Raw genomic sequence first — 19,109 nt, forward strand, 5'->3', positions numbered from 1 at the left:
TCCCACTCCACAGCCCTACGAGCATTTTGGTATAGGCCTTTCTTTATGAATTCTGGGCATTGGCTGCATTAAACCCCAATCATGTATGTCTACAAGATTCTATGGTGTATCATGTTTGTCCTGTAAATGGAAAGTGTACTGTGTATGTGGAAAGAGCTTTTAGGGATTATCTACTTAACTAGCTGTTTTTACTATTGGCACTAAAGTTCCCCTTTTTAAGATTTATATCAACTAATAAATATACATTTTATATATCTTTTTGTCTGGAGTTGTTATTTTCGGTATTGTTGCAAAAATTCATGTATGCATTTGGAATGTAGTTCAGTAGAAATTAAATTAGAAGTTCACTGTATTTCCAGCAGATTAACAGGCAACATAAACAAATCAAAAAATAGGGAAATTAGCATGTATTGCGGAGATGTACTGTATATTTTTTTGTATTGACACGTCTCTAAACTCTAGCATAAAACGTGGTAAGTAGCAGATGTTACTATACTGTTATTTACTTGAGCAAATCTGTTTATCTGCTCCTTTTAACACGTGCACCCGTTTTGACCAGAGCTTGCACTATTCTCCCAATTACGTCTGTTTTGCGAAAGTTTGCAACTGTTTACATCTGCGTTCTCCTGCGCTTGTCTTGCGGCTGTCTGAAACTGGAGCATCACCTAACAAAACATATGATATGAAATCATCTTACATTCATTAGTTAAACAGACATATTTCAAGTCCCCATGACAACTTTTTCAAGAAGCGACAGTTCAGCTTTTTTCCTGGAGTTATGAGTCTTCTTTCCTGGAGTCTATTTAATCTCATTTATAAACAACATTACACTAGCAACATAAATCTGGCGCAAATATATCCCATGCAACCATATGCGAGTTCAAACACTCGCAATTGCTATGATATTTCCCCCCCCAGTGTGATTAGTTAAAGATTAGTTCATAGATTTACCCCTGAGGAAATGCACATTAGTGTGCAAAATCAGTCTGGGTTTTGTTTTATGGTTGGGACAATATATTTAATTGCTACCAATAAACCTGCATTTTAATTTAGTAAGTCGTCCCAGAGGCAATGTGAAAGGTTGTCCTTTGATCTACAGGGTTGCTAATATACTTTGGATATACTTTTATCACGGCATAGATGACAATACAGAGAAAAAGAGTTGAAGGTTAAAGCAAGTCTGTGCACAGTTAGAACCTGATAAATTATCAGTGAGAGATGTCTCCATGTACACTCAACTTCCACGGCCTTCTAGAATCCAAGAAACAAAAATCACTCTTTTCCATGAATATTGACTTCAGATCCTGAAGTTACACTTGGGCCTAGTCCATTATTTAAAGCAGACCTTTTACCCCCTTTGACTAAAAATCACATCAGTAGCATGCAGCTCTGCATGCTGATATGAAATCATCTTACATTCATTAGTTAAACAGACATATTTCAATTTTACTTGCAATTTTTTGTTTTCTACTTCTTGGTTCTCTTTGGCAAAAGTGATGTAATCGTGCCCAACCACTGCATCCTGGGAAGGTTACATCACAGTGCATTACTGGGAAATCTCATCTTTAATCGCACGAGATCTCAGGGAAAGGCATTCAACTCCCCTGCGATGATGTGCATGGCCACATGTCCTAGTCACATGTGCCAGAGTTCCAAGAGACAAAGGTAGATGGATTCATCTGCCCTTAGTAAAAATGGCCACAGTGAGGAGAATGGGGAGGAAAAGAAAAACAAGGTATGCAAAGAATAAAATACCCGCAATTATCTATAAGTATCTATTTGTAGATTGTCATTACTAAACATTTCTAAAGCTGCCTTTGTTGTTATTTTAAACATATGGCTTAAATTTTTCTTTAAGGATCTCCCTATTGGTCAGCGAGGTAAAGTTTTACAGTTTTCGACTGATAGTGAGGTGTAGTTGGGAGGTTGGTATAAACAGTGAGTTCAATATTTAAAGCCGTTGTTTACAATTTAATGCACCCTAGGTTTGGGAGTTTCCATGTTGCTCGCTAAGTTATTTGGCCTTGCTGGTAGTTTAACAACTTCTAACTTGAGGATTTGCTAAAACTAACAACCCACAGTATATCATATGTTAATTAAATGAACCTGCATTGTGGTATCAATGTATGCCCTAGAGACCCAATTATTAATATTTCCATGCCTTTAATAAAGATATTTAAAGTAACATTTCAAATGATAATACTAGAGACATGCACTAATACTATATAAGCATATTCCTATTTTACTTAAGTGACTATGGAACTAGATATACATTATCTAGTGTATAAAAAAGTAGTAATGGCACCAATCATTTGGGGCTTTAAAGTGAATCTATGGCCAGGCTATGGATATTTAAGTATTTATATGTTAATAACAAACCGTAAATTAGGTTTAAAACAAACCCTTGCTAATCTATAAATACAGTTACTGTGGAGCAATTAATCTTCAAAGTTCAAAACAGAAGCACTGACCTCATCCTAGTTGTTCTTTCAGCACCTCAGTTTATCCTTTTCCCCCTTCCCAGATTTCCTGATCTGTGTTTACAAAACATATGGAGAGCTTTAGATGAAAGCAGCTAAAAGGGTGAAAAGTCACTAATTGCAGAGGGTGTAAAATGAGCTGAGCTGCTCAGAAAAGGACAAATGAAGTGCTTCCGCTATAAAATTTGAGGACGAATTGCTCCACAGTACCTGCAGCTACATAGATCAGTGAGGGTTTCTTTTAAACCTCATTTATTACTTGTTAAGAATATATAAATAGGTATATGTAATGACCCTCGGGGTTATGACTGGACTCTCAACTGCGGAGGGCACTAGTTAGATGACGGGGGTCAGTTATGATTCCTTCCTTCACACTCCCTCTAGTGGTTGATGGAGGTTTTGGAATCAGTATACATCATTCCCTGTTACGTTGTAACCTATGAGTGTGGTACGAACAGATGAGTGAGAGAGGGTGTATACAATATGCGTCTCCACTTATTCCCGCATAAGTTAAGGTGGACCCTGTGCCGCCAATCCCCCTCAACACACCTGCAACCACAGCGCAGCAGGCTTGCAGGGCCTTATGAGAATGCAACACACAGTACACACAGCTTAACTACAGCGGTTCTAAGTAACTCAGGGGTTTAGTTCAAGGTATTGGCTGAAGGAAGTCCCAGCAATTGTTAGGCAATACTTCCTAGCAGTATAGAGTAACTTCCCCTTCAAGGATCAGCAGTAACAGTACATAGCTACAGTTCCAGCAATGATATCAGCAGTTAATTGGTTAACAGTCAGCTGTAGCTTAAGTGATAACAGAGACACAGGCTGTGATAGCTTTCTCCTAGAGATCTGAAGTCCACAAGCTCTGAGACACACATAAAGCAGTTCAGTGTACTCCAGGCTTAGTGTTCTGAGCAATGTCAGCAAGTCATCCAGATATACAGGTGAAACTCGAATAATTAGAATATCGTGCAAAAGTAATTGCAGTAATTGCTGCAAAAGGGGCCCAAACCAAGTACTGAGTACATATGCATGCTTGTACTTTTCAGAGGTCCGATATTGTTCTATGTACAATCCTTGTTTTATTGATTGCATGTAATAATCTACTTTTTTGAGGTTGTGGATTTGGGGTTCTTGGGGTTTTCATGAGCTGTAAGCCATAATCATCACAATTATGACAAATCACGGCTTGAATTATCTTGCTTTGCATGTAATGAGTCTATCCCATATATTAGTTTCACCTTTTAAGTTGCATTAGTGAAATAAATGAACTTTGCACGATATTCTAATTATTCGAGTTTCACCTGTATGTTGAAAATTCATAAACTACTTGCGCTTTAGGGGAGTCTCTGGTGGGTCCTTTAGGTGCAATGGCTGTAGCGGTCTCTCCTGGTCTTTGTTCAGCATGCATCGTTCACAACGGTCGGACGCTGAACAAACAATCTTGCTCCCTTAAATCCCTCCTCGCCGAGCGCAAAGGGGAGGAGCTGGGTCCCGTCCATGACGGAGCTGAAGGGGCGGAGCTGGATGCCGTCTTGGACGGCCCTGAAGAGGCGGAGCTAGTTGCTGTCCTGGACGGCCCTGAAGGGGAGGAGCTGGCTGCCGAGCTGGCCGTGCTCGGCCCCGCCAGGCAGCGCTGGACCGAGGACGGGTAAGTCTGTTACAGTATATGTCCATAGCCTGACCACATGTTTATGCTAAGGCAGTGATTAAAGCAAAACTGAGCTCAGAATACAGATCCACATTAAACAATCAGGAAACTATTAGGGACGGAGGGAAGGGGTATTATAGTATCCAAATGTTGTACCTGTCCACTATAACAAGAACCAGTCACTTGCTGGTTCTGGGTCATGTGACATAAAGCCAAGGTTAGATCACATTGCTTGGACTGTGACTGTGTAACCTGAAGTCAGCAGTCTTAATTCACTCTGGCTGCAGACTCTGCAGAGTCTGTGCTCCAGTGCATGGCTCCTTAAACCATACCAGACATTAGACCACAACCATATTAGAACAGTATTAGAATTTAAATTTGATTTTTAAAGCTCAGTATATGACTACGTTACTCATGCTCTCAAATATGCAACAGCTGCATACTGAAATCCTTATTCAAAGGTTTGAGGGTCATTTTAATATTTCTGTGGATGAAGTTGTAGTTGCTCAAAATGACTTTTTATACAGTGTAAAACCATTTAGAAAGTGGGATAAAATAACATTTGTTTATAGAGAACATTTTGGCCCCCTCCAGCTCCTATAGCAGGACAATACAAGAGAACACTGTATGCTATTCAGTAACCTTCTCACGTCGCTGGCAATTTCTATCCTCTCTGTTAAAAAGGATGAGTGATCTCCATAGCAGCATTTTAAATACAGCAAAATGCAGAAAGAGCAGTGAAGGTGTTCTCTTAAATATCATCATCTCTCCAACCTGTGAGCCAGGAACTGAACACAAAAGCAGCCTAGGCGGCCTGCACTATGCCAGACACAGCTTCTCCATAGAAACTAATACAATGAGACCATAAGGGGCGATTAACTAAACTCTCAGGGATACAATTGTATAAAGTATTCAAAGCAACAGGAATGCATCTGAATCAGTCATTAAAAAGACAGCAAAACAATATTTTTATGCACTCTTCTTGATATCTTTATATCAATGTGCATGGAAAACTGATATTTCTAACCGCTTCAATCACCCACAGCTTCTTAACCCCTTTGTGAGTTCATTGATGCCTAGATTCCCATGCCAAATCTAGCAGTATCAGCATATCTCACTTAACGTTACAAAAACTCTATGACTAATCTGCAAACTTTTGTTATTATTACTGCACTGCTTAAAAAAAACCCTGCTCTTTCTTTTTTTATAGGCTGAGAAATGCACAATTTGTTTTTAAAATATATATATTTTAATATTGTAACTGTATCATACCATTCCAGTATTTAACAGATGAACATTGCCAATGTCAGGCTGCTATGGCATACTCCAGGCTATGGCATACTCCAGGCTATGGCAGCACAGTGGTGTAGTGGTTAGCGCTTCTGCCTTGCAGCACTGAGGGTCCCTGGTTTGAATCCTGGCCAGGTCACTATCTGCAAAGGAGTTTGCATGTTCTCACTGTGCTTGCGTGGGTTTCCACCCACACTCCAAAGACATGCTGGTAGGTTAATTGGCTCCTATCTAAATTGGCCCTGAATGTGAGATGGGGACCTTAGATTGTAAGCTCCTTGAGGGCATGGACTGATGTAAATGTGCAATTATGTAAAGCGGTGTGTAAATTGTCGGCGCTATATAAATAGCTGTAATAAATACTTATGACAGAACCACTTGGATTGGCTGCCGATCATAGTAGGGATTGATCAGTGGAAGCTGGGATTGAGACCAACCAGTCACACAAAGTGTTAGTGGGTGACTAATAAAGAGACAAAGTATATTAATGTATCCCCAGCACAGGGCATTGTTAATTTTAATATACAGACTGCAGGAAGAAAGCGACACTTACACCTGGCTTGTTATTTTTGCACTTGAAGCAACCCTGTAACTTCTGAAATAACTGAAATCAAAAGCACCCGTTGAAAGAAGAAGCTTTATATTTACCCCGTTATATTTACTTTGCTCTCTTGAAAAGCTCCAGGCTGTGTCCTGGATGTATTGATGCAGGTGGATGTAGGTGGACTTCCCCAAAATAATGAGTAGTATGAGCCAAGTTCTTGTTTGGCTAGGGGGAAGTAAAAAGTTTAAATATTTACCTTATTTCTTGCTTCCACAAGCTTCCTCATCTCCCTCTGAAGCTACTTCACTTCACTGTCTGACTGGTCACAGCTCTCTGACATCATCGTGTACAATGCAGGACCAGCAATTGTACGGGAGGACAGTGAGAGCCCATTACCCTTCCAGGCCAATGGCTAGTGGAGGAGAATGCTGTCTGCCAGGGGTGTGAGGAATAAGGTAAGAATTTGTACTTATTATTTGCCCCCTAGCCAAATGAGCATTCAGTCCATGCAGTGTGGATGGGCCCCCACTGCATGTGTAAATTTAATAACACCCCAGAGTTGAGTCTTCTTTCACAGGGTACTTTTTTTGAAGTGCCCATGCCACTTTAACATGAAACAAATATATATCTGACACTAGACCCACTTTGTTTCCTTTTACACGTAGTTTACTGTTATGATGCCTTACTAGCAAATATTCAAGTCACAAAAGACAATATGAATGGACAATTAATAAAATGTCTTATATACAGTTAAAATCACAAAGCTAGTTCTCCCAGTAAAAAGCCCTGCTTTTCTCTACTTATCAATAAAGTACTATAGGCACACATCGTTTTAGCTAAAGAGTTTCTGAGTAAAGTTAAATAGAAAGAACCCACCTATAGAGCTGCCGCCAATGTTGGTACTCTTAGTTTATCTTATTTGACCAATGCACTGTTCTTGACCTCTGCTATGAGGATATACTAAAACCATTGAACATTTTCCACAACAGAAGTTGTGCTTGGCCATATGTGTAGGACTCAGTTAAAGGCCTGTGTTGACAGGCTTTGGGCTTGTGTCAATGGTATAAGTTTGAGACGCATCTGAGATCATACAGATTTCATTGACAGGTGCGATTGACCTACAGTTGGCCTCCTTCTGACCTGTGTTTGAACTTCTTGAGTGGGTTTTACATTTTCAAAGAAATAAATGGGAATGCAAAACCCACCTGAAGCAAACAAAAGCCTGTTAACACAGACCCTGAGACTTCAACAAAGAAGAAATAGTTTCATGTTACCTGATTAAAAATATCAATGTCCCCTACACCTTCCATTTTTCTTGCTGAATTTAGCCACAAATGGCCAAAGTTTGACAGACGTGTTAAGAAAATAAAGGACAAGGTTTTTGCAATTTGTTAATATTGAGTCTTGGTGCTGACCCCACATGCATGTACTGTATATGACTCTACAGAACAACAAGGCTAACTTTTATCTAAAAAATGTATAATATATAATTATAAACTCTTTTTCAAAATATTGTATTGTACAAATATTGTATGTAGGGATACAACTTTAGTTATGTTTTCAACCACCTCAAATACTAACACATCTTTGACGTTTTTAAAATATCATGCATGATACAGTATGTAGGGATATCCATATTGTAACACATATTGTAAATGCCTTCATAAATGCTAATACTGCTATTCATAAACATTCATAATGTTAATAACATATATTTTAAAATAGATTTCAGTTCCTGCTCTAACATGCACAGTAATTTAGAGCTTCAGGTAACTGCCTCTAATTGCATGCTACACAACCCGTGCATGTCTGTATGTGACCTGCTTGCTTTTTTGTTTTGCACTTGCCAAGCTCTAATTAATCGGCAGGCTATGAACACCAGCTGTAAGAAGGTGGGTTGGATTGTTATAGTGACTACCAAATCCTGTCACATGGTGCTACAGCCCACTACTGTATTATTGAAGTGACAGAATGTCAGCGGTGCAAGCATAAGACTTTAATTACAGACTTCCTTTATTCATACAAAGTCCTTTTTAATACTCAATGTTCAGTTCCACTGCAAAACTTTATTTTAGCCTTTTCAGCACGTACTAGCCCTTTCTAGAGCAAATCTATCCATCTATCTATCTATCTATCTATCTATCTATCTATCTATCTATCTATCTATCTATCTATCTATCTATATCTGTTGTGGGCACTTGAGGATTATATCTCTTAAAGGCTTAAATTAAGAGATTTACCCACAAGTGTACATGTCTCCACCAAGTGGATTGGGCAGGTGCTATTCTACATTGTGGAAAACAGAACACCATAATTCGGCTTCTTGAAGGCTGTGGTGATTGGGTAGAATAAGGAGTTATGGTAGACATATCGAACAAATTGAGACTCCGAGAGATATTAGAAGCAACAGGTGATTTACCTTGCTACCAATCATGTAGAAATAAGATAGATATTCCCCTTCAAGCCCCTTTAAACCATTGTCTGACGACTCCAGGCACTGAACTACCAATGCCTAACAGCCTTTTACTACTGAGTCATAAATCTGAATGTAAAAAGACAAAATTTTTGATATTTTTGTAATGGTTATACAACAGTATGATAAATAAAAATTGTTTCACCAGTGTACAACGCTAGCATCACATGCCAACACTTTAGAGAATTGGTCATTCTTCCAATACACACGAAAGCTTAGGATGCTTCAAAAAGCTTAGCCTTGGACTTGTATGGCATGCAGGTTGGTGGCTTCATCTGTCGGCGTAACCTTGCTGTTACAACAAAGATCCGTCTCCAGCTGTCTCTATACACCCAACTGTATGTGCTTGCATAGGACAACTGAAGTTGGGTCATAAAACAAAGTGAACAAATGCCTATATTTACCATGTTAGATAACATTTCATACTGTGAAAGTATCAAAAACATATATAAAACAGATTTAAAACAGAGTTACTGTTGATATTAATATCTTCACCTGACAGGTTATTTTTTTACCATTTGATTTGGAATTCTGGTATTGTACTTACTTTAATTTCAACTCCATATCCAGAATATACATAGATTGTGTAACTGCAGTCTAATCCAGTTATATACTGATAATTTCTATGCACAGGAGACAGTAGAACACCCTCGGTAGCAGTAAAATTTTTACTACAGGGTTCTGTAAAAAGAGAAAACCAGATACCAAGTTATATAACATAGTGCTCATGCACACATTAAACACAGTAACTCTGACTCTCTACAACACAGGCAATAAACAAAACAGGTGCTTACATACAGTAAAAGGTCATTGCTAGGACCCTAGAAGACTCAGGACACCCTACTGCGGATGAAAAGGTATGGAACATTACAACAAACACCTGGTGTAACGCTCACCCCTAGGTGAACTCATCCCTAGAAAGACAAACTGTCTACCTGTTGCTTGGCCCATAGTACCGGCCAGAAAGCTTCTAATACACTGTCTGCCCAGCACTAGACAATGAGTAGCGCACAAGGATGTCGGTTCACTTGTTGGATAGAATGATAGTTACTGCCTTTGACGCCACGATCCTATAGACACACAATGTTAGAACCATCACTCTCCATGGCAATAGTAACTTCAGGCATGAGACCCAGGGCACCTGGATGGAGACCCAGCAGCCAGACCTTGACAACAACCCTGATCTCTGTCATCCCCAGACTACTTGCTCAAGTAGAGATGTACCTAGTGGTGATGCAGTAAAGGCAGTTGAGAAAAGTGCAAACAAAGTAGGTTAGAGCTTAGGAGACAGTGGTATGTGCAGATTTATTGCAGATTTTTTGCTACATGGTACTAATAACTTATTTTTTATTTTAAAATATTGGCCTTTATTAGTTATATGTTGTAAGTATCTCTTAATATGTCATAAGGGAGGCGTTCCTGTAAAGCTCTGTGTTCAAGGCACAACAATTCCTCCTTACGTTTCTGTCCATATAATCAAAATTACATACAGTATATTCTTTTTAAAATCAAAAGAGAGGAGACACAGGACACCAGCGACTTACTTCAATCACTTAACTGTGAGCAAAAACATAGCAAGGCTTTTAAAATTGTCCATCTAAGCGCCGAAACCAGGAGCCCTGAGAAAGAGTGGGTGTCTACTCAATAAGGTTGCAGGATGGATGCTTTTAAAAGCCTTGTTGTTTTTGCTCACAATAACGTGTCTATAGCATTCCAGATACCTTGGGAAAGATTTGAGGGCTAAGCAAAATGGTTGTACACCGCATGCCATTTAACAACCTTGCTGTTCGCACTCACAATAAAGGGATTGAAGCATGCTGTGCACACTATATATCTCCTTCCTCTGGATTTAAACATGGCCTACAAGCAGTTAGCACCAGAATCTGTGGGTGGCAAGCTGTGTACACAAATGAATGCACTTATTCTTTTTGGCAGTTTCTAACTATGCAAGTTCTCCCATGTCAGGCTATTTCCAGACTTTGGAGAACCACGATTTTGTGACTGTATTACATATATTGACCTCTAAGCTAAAACCTAGCATCCCATGTTTCAGTTGTTAAAGTGTATGTATAGCCCAAACTTTTTTAACGCGTTTCCGGGGCACGCCAACTTCGTTCTGATGAAGGGGGCGTGCTCCGGAAACACGTTTACGTCACCATCACACAGGATCCGTCCAGTGGATGCTTACCGCCTGTCAGCTTATTTTACATGACTGTGTGACACTCCTCCTTTGTGAGTACCTTCCTGCTTTTTACTTCATGTTTATCGAAATAAAATTGATCTGCACCAGGAAAGGCGCCCCATCTGTGTTTAATTTATAGATTCTGTTGCTAATGCATGCAGCTAATGCCTACAATTTCATAGTCACCTGGTATTGCCACAGTTGTGGTCACAGTTGTAGTGATAATGGTACTCGTAGTGGTTTCCTCTTCCTCTTCAAATGCCACGGCTGGAGATGGTGATATGTGGGAAGAAATATTCTTTGTATCTGGAATACTTGCATGTGTTGGAGTTCTGTTAGCACTTTTACTCATTCCAGAAGTAGCAGAAGAAACACTATCCTTAATAGAAAAAGGGGAACTAGTGCGAGTGACAGATGACAGATCTATATGGCTTATGTCTTGCTGGGGACCATAGTCAACTTTGCTCTTATCAGTCTGAAGTATAAAATGAGCATCAGAAGTTGGTAATGAATCTACTACTGGTACCAATGAGACAGTTTCCAGTACTTCAGCAAAGCCTTTTTGATTTTCAGTAACCACAGATGTAGTATCCATTATCATTGTGGATGGAAAAAGTGGCATTGTGGGAGTAGAAAAATCCGCATGGAATATTGGAGCATTGTCCGGATGAGCCAGGTTAACCCTTGTTTTGCGTTCTGACAATTTATCATGCAACTCACTATTGTCCTGTGATTGTTTGGTCCTGGCAAAGTAGGGCGGTAGGTGCTGGAAGTCCTTTTTCATGATGCTTTCATGGAGTATTCCTTCCAGTAGTGGGTGGTGGTTCAGCAAAGTCATAGTAGGTGCTGTTGTGATAAAAGGTATCTCTCCTTCTAGATCTCCTACAACTGTAGTGGGAGTTGGGTCTTGTTTCCTATTCCAGCCTCCAGTTACCTTGTTGTTTATTCCATTTATTGCTGCAGTAATCAAGCCTAAGCGAGAGACAAAATCATAAGTTAATGATATTAGAAGCAATTTTCCCACCAATAAATAACTAACATTTGGCACAACATGCTAATTTCTTCTTCAATTCCCAATGTACCTACAGAGGGATAAAACATCTACATTCACTGCACTAATTACGCTTTTTCACTTAAGTTTCCTGCAACAAGTTTCTTAGTTCAGATATTTCTTTTTGTTAACTCAAATATAAGTACTGGTAACCCTTTGACCCAAGATGGATTCCAGTCCTGCAGCAAAGCTATTTCTGACCTTTTTCAAGGCCGTGTTTCTTAAAAATAAAATTAGCATTTCTTTAACTTTCACTTTCTGAGCCTGAAGGATGAAAGGAAAGTTCATCTAGACCTGACCCCAATCAAGGCGAAAGAGAAAAATCTATTTCCAGTAGCTGCAACTCGTATAAAAACTGAAGGGATCAATGCAGCTGGTGGGAAAAATGCCAGCATGAGATGGCTCAAGATCCTGTGATTTCTTCATCTATGTGGGTACACGGGGCCTTGGAGCCCACCGAGATGAGCGCTGAGTGTCATGACCGCACTGAAGGACAGTCAAGATCAGTCATCGTGGTCAAACATTTTCGTCTCATGTCACTTGCATTTCAAGTGTTTACTGAGCTGCAGTATTTCTATTTTCTGAACTAGGAGAAATGTGCTTGGAGCAGAAGAGTTCACCTGCTCTGACCTTACATTTTTCTGGAAAATGTTATATTTTATTTCATTTTTCTTTGTAAAACTACATATCTGTTATTGGGGAACTGCTAAAGTTCTTCCAGTGTTTTTGGTGCTTAACCAGCTCGGTTGGTGAGGAGAAAACTACTTAAAGCTGAAGCTTGCCTTCCCTGGTTCCTCTTATCCCAACCTCATCAACATGATCATGCTTTCAGTTTTCATTGCATACCTTATGGTAGACCCAGTTATGTCACCACTGGTTCTCTGTGCGTCTCTATACAATAACAGCAGGTCATGGCTGATGGGAGGACCTGGTATTGCTTCCTGAAAATATTACAGCACTTTGCTCAGTATTCCACTTAGGGCTTGTGCAGACCAGATCTGCATGCGTTTGCCGCATTGCTGCAGCGCTCCGGGCCGGTTTTTTTTTAGCCTAAAATGGGCTTTCAGTGCATTCCAGGGCATTTGCATGCATTTTTTATGCGTTTGCATACATTTTGGTGCATTCCAGAGCAGAAAAAATATGGCATGCTGCAGTCTTTCCACATATTCTTGAACAGAACGCTCTGGTGTGAAATAGACCCCAAAATACCATTGGAACACATTGGATGCAGTATTGATGCGTTCTGTAACTGCTCTGCTCTGTATCTGCTCCGCACTTGGTGTGAACTAGCCCTTAAGAGTGTCCTCAACCCTGATGCATACAGTGGGCTGGTTCTTGAGACGAATGATGTAAATAAAACAAAATGCCTTGATAGCTGGATGTTATTCTGGAGGAGTGGGGTTTCTAGGCAGGCTGCATTTACATGTAGACCACCCCAGGTAATTCCCACATATGATGCTGAGGTTTAATGATTGAAAGATCTGAAATTCAGTGAATGAAAAAGGTGGGCCAGGGACAGTTAAGCTGGGGAAGACAGGGCTACAGTAAGCATTTCAGTACAAGAAGGGAACCTGTACAACTGTGCTAGACTGAAGTTTAGGCTTTAGAAATAATCTGTCACCTTGCTTATTCAGGGCGAAGTTACATGTTTTCTCATTAGGGCAACCCCTACCAGTGATATGCACCTTCCCTGTGATCCCCTGTCACACCGGAGCACTGTGTCGTTCAGGGTGCTCTTACATGGGCACTGCATGCTGTTGTGATGAAATTAAACCCTAACAGGAAACTCACTTTGCTAAGTCACTTTGTGGAATAAAAAATTGGTCCTTTTTTATAATCTCTTCCCCATCTCAGTGCTGCTGATCTCCTCCAGCCTCTTTCAGCTCCTTCCAGTCTACATGCATGCACTCCAGCAGTGGCTGCAAATCATTGCTCTGGACTCGAGTCCTGATCAATGGTGGACCATACCTGTGCAATGTTTGCCTGGACAGCTACTAATAATCTTCCCCAGAGTGCATGTGACAGCGTGACAACGCAGGAGTACAATTGGGAGAGCTGTCACCTTGTAACGGGTGCAAGGTTCTTGTTCGGGCACTACCTGTTTTTTTAAACAAAAGCTGCAGATTTGAAAAGCATGGGAACTCTTTAAATTACATCTCCATCATTAGGTCTCCATCCCACCCCACCCCACCCTGTGAGTGGACAGTGAACATAGAAGCAGCAGACTGATAAAGCCGAACTCCAGACAATCAGCTAAATGCACAGATGCAATACATATAATGGAGCTGTTTTACTTTTCAAAGGATTTGTATCTCTGTCTATCCATTTCTGAGATTTACACAGCTGTGCAAAACCCCAAAACCCTGTCTGGCCGGAGGGGAGACCTGATTTTTCTCTGCTGCGGTTCAGTAAAACTTACAGGTCTCCATCCCACCCCACCCCACCCTGTGAGTGGACAGTGAACATAGAAGCAGCAGACTGATAAGCTTATCTCTCTGTCACTCTGATCTCTCCTGCTCTCAGAATGTTCCTTGCACTGCAGCAAAGCAGATTGGCTCCTTGTGCTGCTTCTCTCTCCCCTATTCTGAGCTCTGTGGTACAGTGATTGCAAGAGGCTGATACCGTGTCATATTCAGGTACTTACATTGCTTGCATTTAAAAAACAAACAAACAAACAATTTAAAGATGTCTTAATGAATACAGAGCTGTGTTAATTTCTGCTTTTTATACCCGCCTGGAGTTCAGTTTTAAAGCCTGTTTGAGATTTTTATGATTAGGTTTAGACATACTTTAACCCCCAGGAAAAAGATTGCTAACATTATGCTGATCACGTTGACATATAAATATATAAGAACCATGGGAAAAGTCTATAGCAGGGGTAGGAAAACTCTGACCCTGCCTGCGGCTGTCAGAGCCTTGCAATACTTTATGGGACTTGTAGTTCCACAACAGCAGGAGGGCCAAGGTTGCCTTCCCCGGAAGTCCGGTCCTCCTTAAATAGTGTTTACTATTCCAGTAAAATCACAGGGCTGAGCAATGCCATGCTACATAAGGTATCTGCAGTACAACTATTACACTAATGAATGATTCACCTCAGCACATTTTGAAATCCATTCAGCTGATGAACACTCTCTACAACACTTTCCCCCTGTACCGGCGCAGTAATTAATAAATGTATTTATCATCCGCTCTGACCTTTCTTCTAAATCCACTGTATCTTCCCTCATCATTTTCACTTGTTCGCTTGTGTTTATCAACATTTCATCCAAGTTCTCCCTTATTATCTCTCCCTCCCACAGACCTGCTCATCTTCTCCAGTACAAGGGAGTGCCAGAAAATGAGAGCGTTATTATTTTCCTTCATAATAAGTTCCTGCTAAATGAGATGGCGTTTCCAGCTGTTTCCATTATTATGTCACTTGGAGGCTGCTGAGGTAAATCCAACCTGAAAGTCTGGGGAGAGCAGAACTACAGGAGGACCTGAATAAAATAGGGGAGTGGGCGACTGTGTGGCAGATGCGGTTTAATGTTGAAAAATGTAAAGTAATGCAGATTGGGGTTAAAAAAAGGCAAGCGGAATACACATTAAAAGGAGAATTATGAGGCGAGTGATTTTCGCTCAGTAGATCGGGAAGTGAGCGAACACATACCGGCGCTCGCTCACTTCTCGATCTATCCGTGCAGAGAGCCGTGACTGTCACTCACGGCGCCCTGCAGGGATTCCCCCCCCCTCCCCTGTCCGATCCTCCAGCGCTGACACGAACAGACGGGGGAGGGGGCAGGTACAGCTGGCACTGCCTCTAGATAGGCAGAGCCAGCTGTCACTCACGCAGCTGGGTGGATCCAGACAGAATTGTCGGGATCCGTTCCGGCTGCGGCGTCTAAGTATACAGAGCTTAGGGTGACGGGAGGACGCTAGTTTGTGTCCTCCCGTTACCCTTAGGAGAACTATGGGGAAAAGCCCTAACCCCATAGTTCTCCTTTAATAGATGCTCGTCTAGGGAAGGTAGAATTAGAAAAAGATTTGGGGGTCATTGTAGACCACAAACTGGATAACAGCTTGCAATGCCAGGCTGCGGCAAACAAAGCGAGCAGAGTACTGTCTTGTATTAAAAAGGTAATGTACTGTAGAGACAAAGCGATAATCTTGCCACTTTATAGATTGCTGGTTCGGAATCATTTGGAGTATGCGGTTCAGTTTTGGTCACCAATCCACAGAAAGAATGTCCTGGAGCTGGAGAGAGTCCAGAGAAGGGCAACAACACTAATTAAGGGGCTAGAGGAACAAAGCTATGAGATAAGGTTACTAAATTTAGACTTGTTCATGCTGGAAGTGAGGCGATTAAGAGGGGACATGATTTTTAATGCAGAAAATGTTTGGTGGTGATGGCAACATCAGCAATAAACTTTTTACTCTAAACTCTCTAACAAGGACCAGAGGCCACCACCTAAAATTGGTGGAGAAAAGATTCAACCACAAAGGGTGTAGGGGTTTCTTTTCAGTCAGAGTGGTTACATTTTGGAACTCGCTGCCACAAGCAATGGTAGCAGCAGAGAGTATTGAATCATTCAAAAATCAATTAGATACCGTCCTCAGAGACCGTAACATACAGGGGTACAGGTACTCTTAAAACCTAAGACGACACAGGGACTCATATACAGACATGCACACACTACACACACACTTACACATAAATGTTGAACTCGATGGACCTGTGTCTTAATTCAACCTCAAATAATATGTAACTATGTAAATTGCAGCATTCTATTCCATACTTTGCAATCAAAATCATGTAGTGAGCAGCATTCTACCAATAGTGGAAGTTAGCTGCTATAGAACGTCTCACCTAGGTTTGCTGTGAGACTAGATTTGGGGAACTCCTTATTACAATGATACACCTGACAGATGATATACCTTGATAGAGTGGGGAAGTATTAGAAGCCCTTTTAGGGCCGAATTGCATTTTTTGTCCTTTCTGGGGAAATTTTTCTCACTTCCTGTCCCAAAGACACAAAAAGGTGGTTATAGGAGAGTTGTCCTTGACAACTGTCACCGTAACAGGTACTGAGATTGAGGCCTTGTTCACATTATTGCGTTGTGGGAACAAGCGCGTTATCCCGACGCATGACACTCTTACCTACTTGCAATGGTGCGATGCAGAGCCATTCATTCTGAATGGCACCACAAAGCACCTTTTTGATGCAGGGGCTTTGCAGTGCAGTGCAACACGCGGCAATGCACTAATGTGTGTTGGCCTTCCACAAAAAGATGCAGGTCTGATTTTCTGTGCCATTGAGGTGCGTTACCAGCCCATTCAACGGTTAGATGAGAACCTGAGAGAGTTCCCTCTAACCCTGTTTCAGTAACAACTGTAAAATGTTTTTGTTGCCTTTACTTTGTTTTTTGACACTGTCACCAGGGCACACGCTGGCAGTCTAAGGACCCCGTCCAATACAGTGTATAGGAAGTGAGGACACTGAGGGACATTCCCATCGCTGGAGCGGTGGGGGAGAGAGGCTGCGGGGACCGTTATAGCAGCCAGGCAGGTCCGAGGTACGGGTGAGTATTTATTTGTAATTTTAGCCCCTAGACAAAAATGTGATGCTGAGCCTCCATGACGACTGAAAGGAATAAAATCTAATGAATAAAAGGGGCAGACTAGGAACAGTTATGTTGGAAAGGAAAGATGATGCTAGATGTCCTCCAGCCAGGAATTGAGCAGGCCATATCTGACTTCCAGCAGCATCTAAGGCACATTGTGAGAAGCTCACAGTGTCCAGTACAATCAGAACAAGAAATTTCAGTCCAGGAGAGGAGCCGGTACAACTGTGAAGACTGAAGGTAAGGCTGGAGTTTAGCTTTAACCCTTCCCCTCTGTAAACAAAATAAATGGCTGAAGTTTTACTTTCAAACACGAAAAAAAATACATCATTAGAATCGTGTTAACCTACTTGATTTTTTCTGCCTTTGGAAGTACAGTTTGGCCAAAAAAAACCTCACCTGGCTACCTCATACACCAATAATTTCTGCGTCATTGACCGGGAACAAATAAAAACATCAGACTTGACTCAGAAGTAAATATGTTTTCCAGTCTGTGACTCAGAAAGTAGTAAAACAAATGGAATAGCTTTACAGCTAGGCAACTGCCATTTTTAAAATGTAGGTTGGCAATGGCAGCTTTCATATTCTCTCATACATTTATTCTTTAATTGCTGATTTCCAGCTTGTAGGACTGAGTTAGACTGGCAGCTTAACTAAGAAGGTTGAAGACTAAAAAGAGCACCATGGTTATCATCTCAAGAGTAAAACAAAATCTTTACTGGCTTCACAAATGGCGACAAGAAGATATGCACAACCAACGCATTTTGAGGGTCAGGAATTCCCCTTCATCAAGGCTTACATCATGGACAACAGGACACTGATGGACTCTAAACGTACAGCTCCTCAGACAATCCTATTCCTCAGGCAGGAGTGAAAATCCTTGGTGAGAAAAGATCTTTCCCAGCAGTTAAGCATTTGCACAAGTTTATAAGCCCTGATGACGGGGGATTCCAGACCCATGAAAAGCATTGGCTGTGGATATCTTGTTGCCATTTGTGAGCCAATAAAGGTTTTTTTTTTAACTCTTGAAATGTAATTAGCTGGAGCTCTTTCTTAAGCTGGCTATACATTTAAAGATTTTCAGCAGATTTTCTAAGGTCAGATGGAAAAAGTGCAACAGATTTCCCCATCTACGTGTGGCGGAACAATCTGATTGGATGCAGGCATTGTTCAGGTATTTTAAGAGCCAGCGGGGCCGACTAGCAAGATACTGAAGCTTGGCCCAGCGGGAGATTCCTCCATCCACACAGTTTAGCGTAGATGGAGGAATCTGTTGCATTTTTTCCAACTGACCAAAGAAAATCTTCAGATAATCTAGAGGTGTATGGCCAGCATTAGACTTCATTCACATGGCTTTCTCTTTCTGGGTGCCCCCTTCCCTTGGAGGGCCTCCCATTTTTTGAACTGCTGCTGCAATCGAGCCATCAGGCCCAAATATTGCTCTTATTGGACTGGAGAAAGTTTGTGGTCCAGCGCCTCATCCTTACTCACTTTTAGAGTTTTAAAGAACTCCAGGTTTTAGAAAAATTAGCCCTTGAAGTGCGGCTACCCCCACACTGCAAGGGTTAAGTGCTCATTTTGTCTAGGAGGCTAAAATAAAGCCGAAATCCTCACCCGAATCCTGCTTGACTGTTAGACTGGTCCCTGCAGCCTCTTCTCTGCCAGGCTCCAGTGGTCTAAGGACCACCGATATCATCACATCTAATACAGGTCTATTAGACATGAAGACGCTAAGGGGCATACCAAAACTGGAGTGGAGAGGGAGAGTGGTGAGCAGTCACCGAGAATCAGGTGAGTTCATCTTCTTTATTATTTTTCCCTAAAATGAGCACTTAAC

At 41.2% G+C, this 19,109-nt stretch overlaps 1 protein-coding gene across 1 annotated transcript in view; it reads right to left on the minus strand.

The window, feature by feature from the left end:
• SEZ6 (seizure related 6 homolog) overlaps positions 1–12,150 on the minus strand; it is a 218,825-nt gene extending 206,675 nt beyond the window's left edge. Inside the window, exons 1-3 of the mRNA XM_018562039.1 lie at positions 12,129–12,150; positions 10,807–11,592; positions 8,986–9,119 (exon numbers count right to left, since the gene is read on the minus strand). Of these exons, the coding sequence (XP_018417541.1) occupies positions 8,986–9,119; positions 10,807–11,592; positions 12,129–12,150 (942 nt within the window). The remainder of the gene's footprint in view (positions 1–8,985; positions 9,120–10,806; positions 11,593–12,128) is intronic.
• Between the last annotated feature and the right edge of the window lie 6,959 nt (positions 12,151–19,109).

This window comes from Nanorana parkeri, unplaced genomic scaffold (genome assembly GCF_000935625.1).
Source record: "Nanorana parkeri isolate BGI_ZX_2015 unplaced genomic scaffold, ASM93562v1 scaffold557, whole genome shotgun sequence".
NCBI classification, from domain to species: Eukaryota; Metazoa; Chordata; class Amphibia; order Anura; family Dicroglossidae; genus Nanorana; species Nanorana parkeri.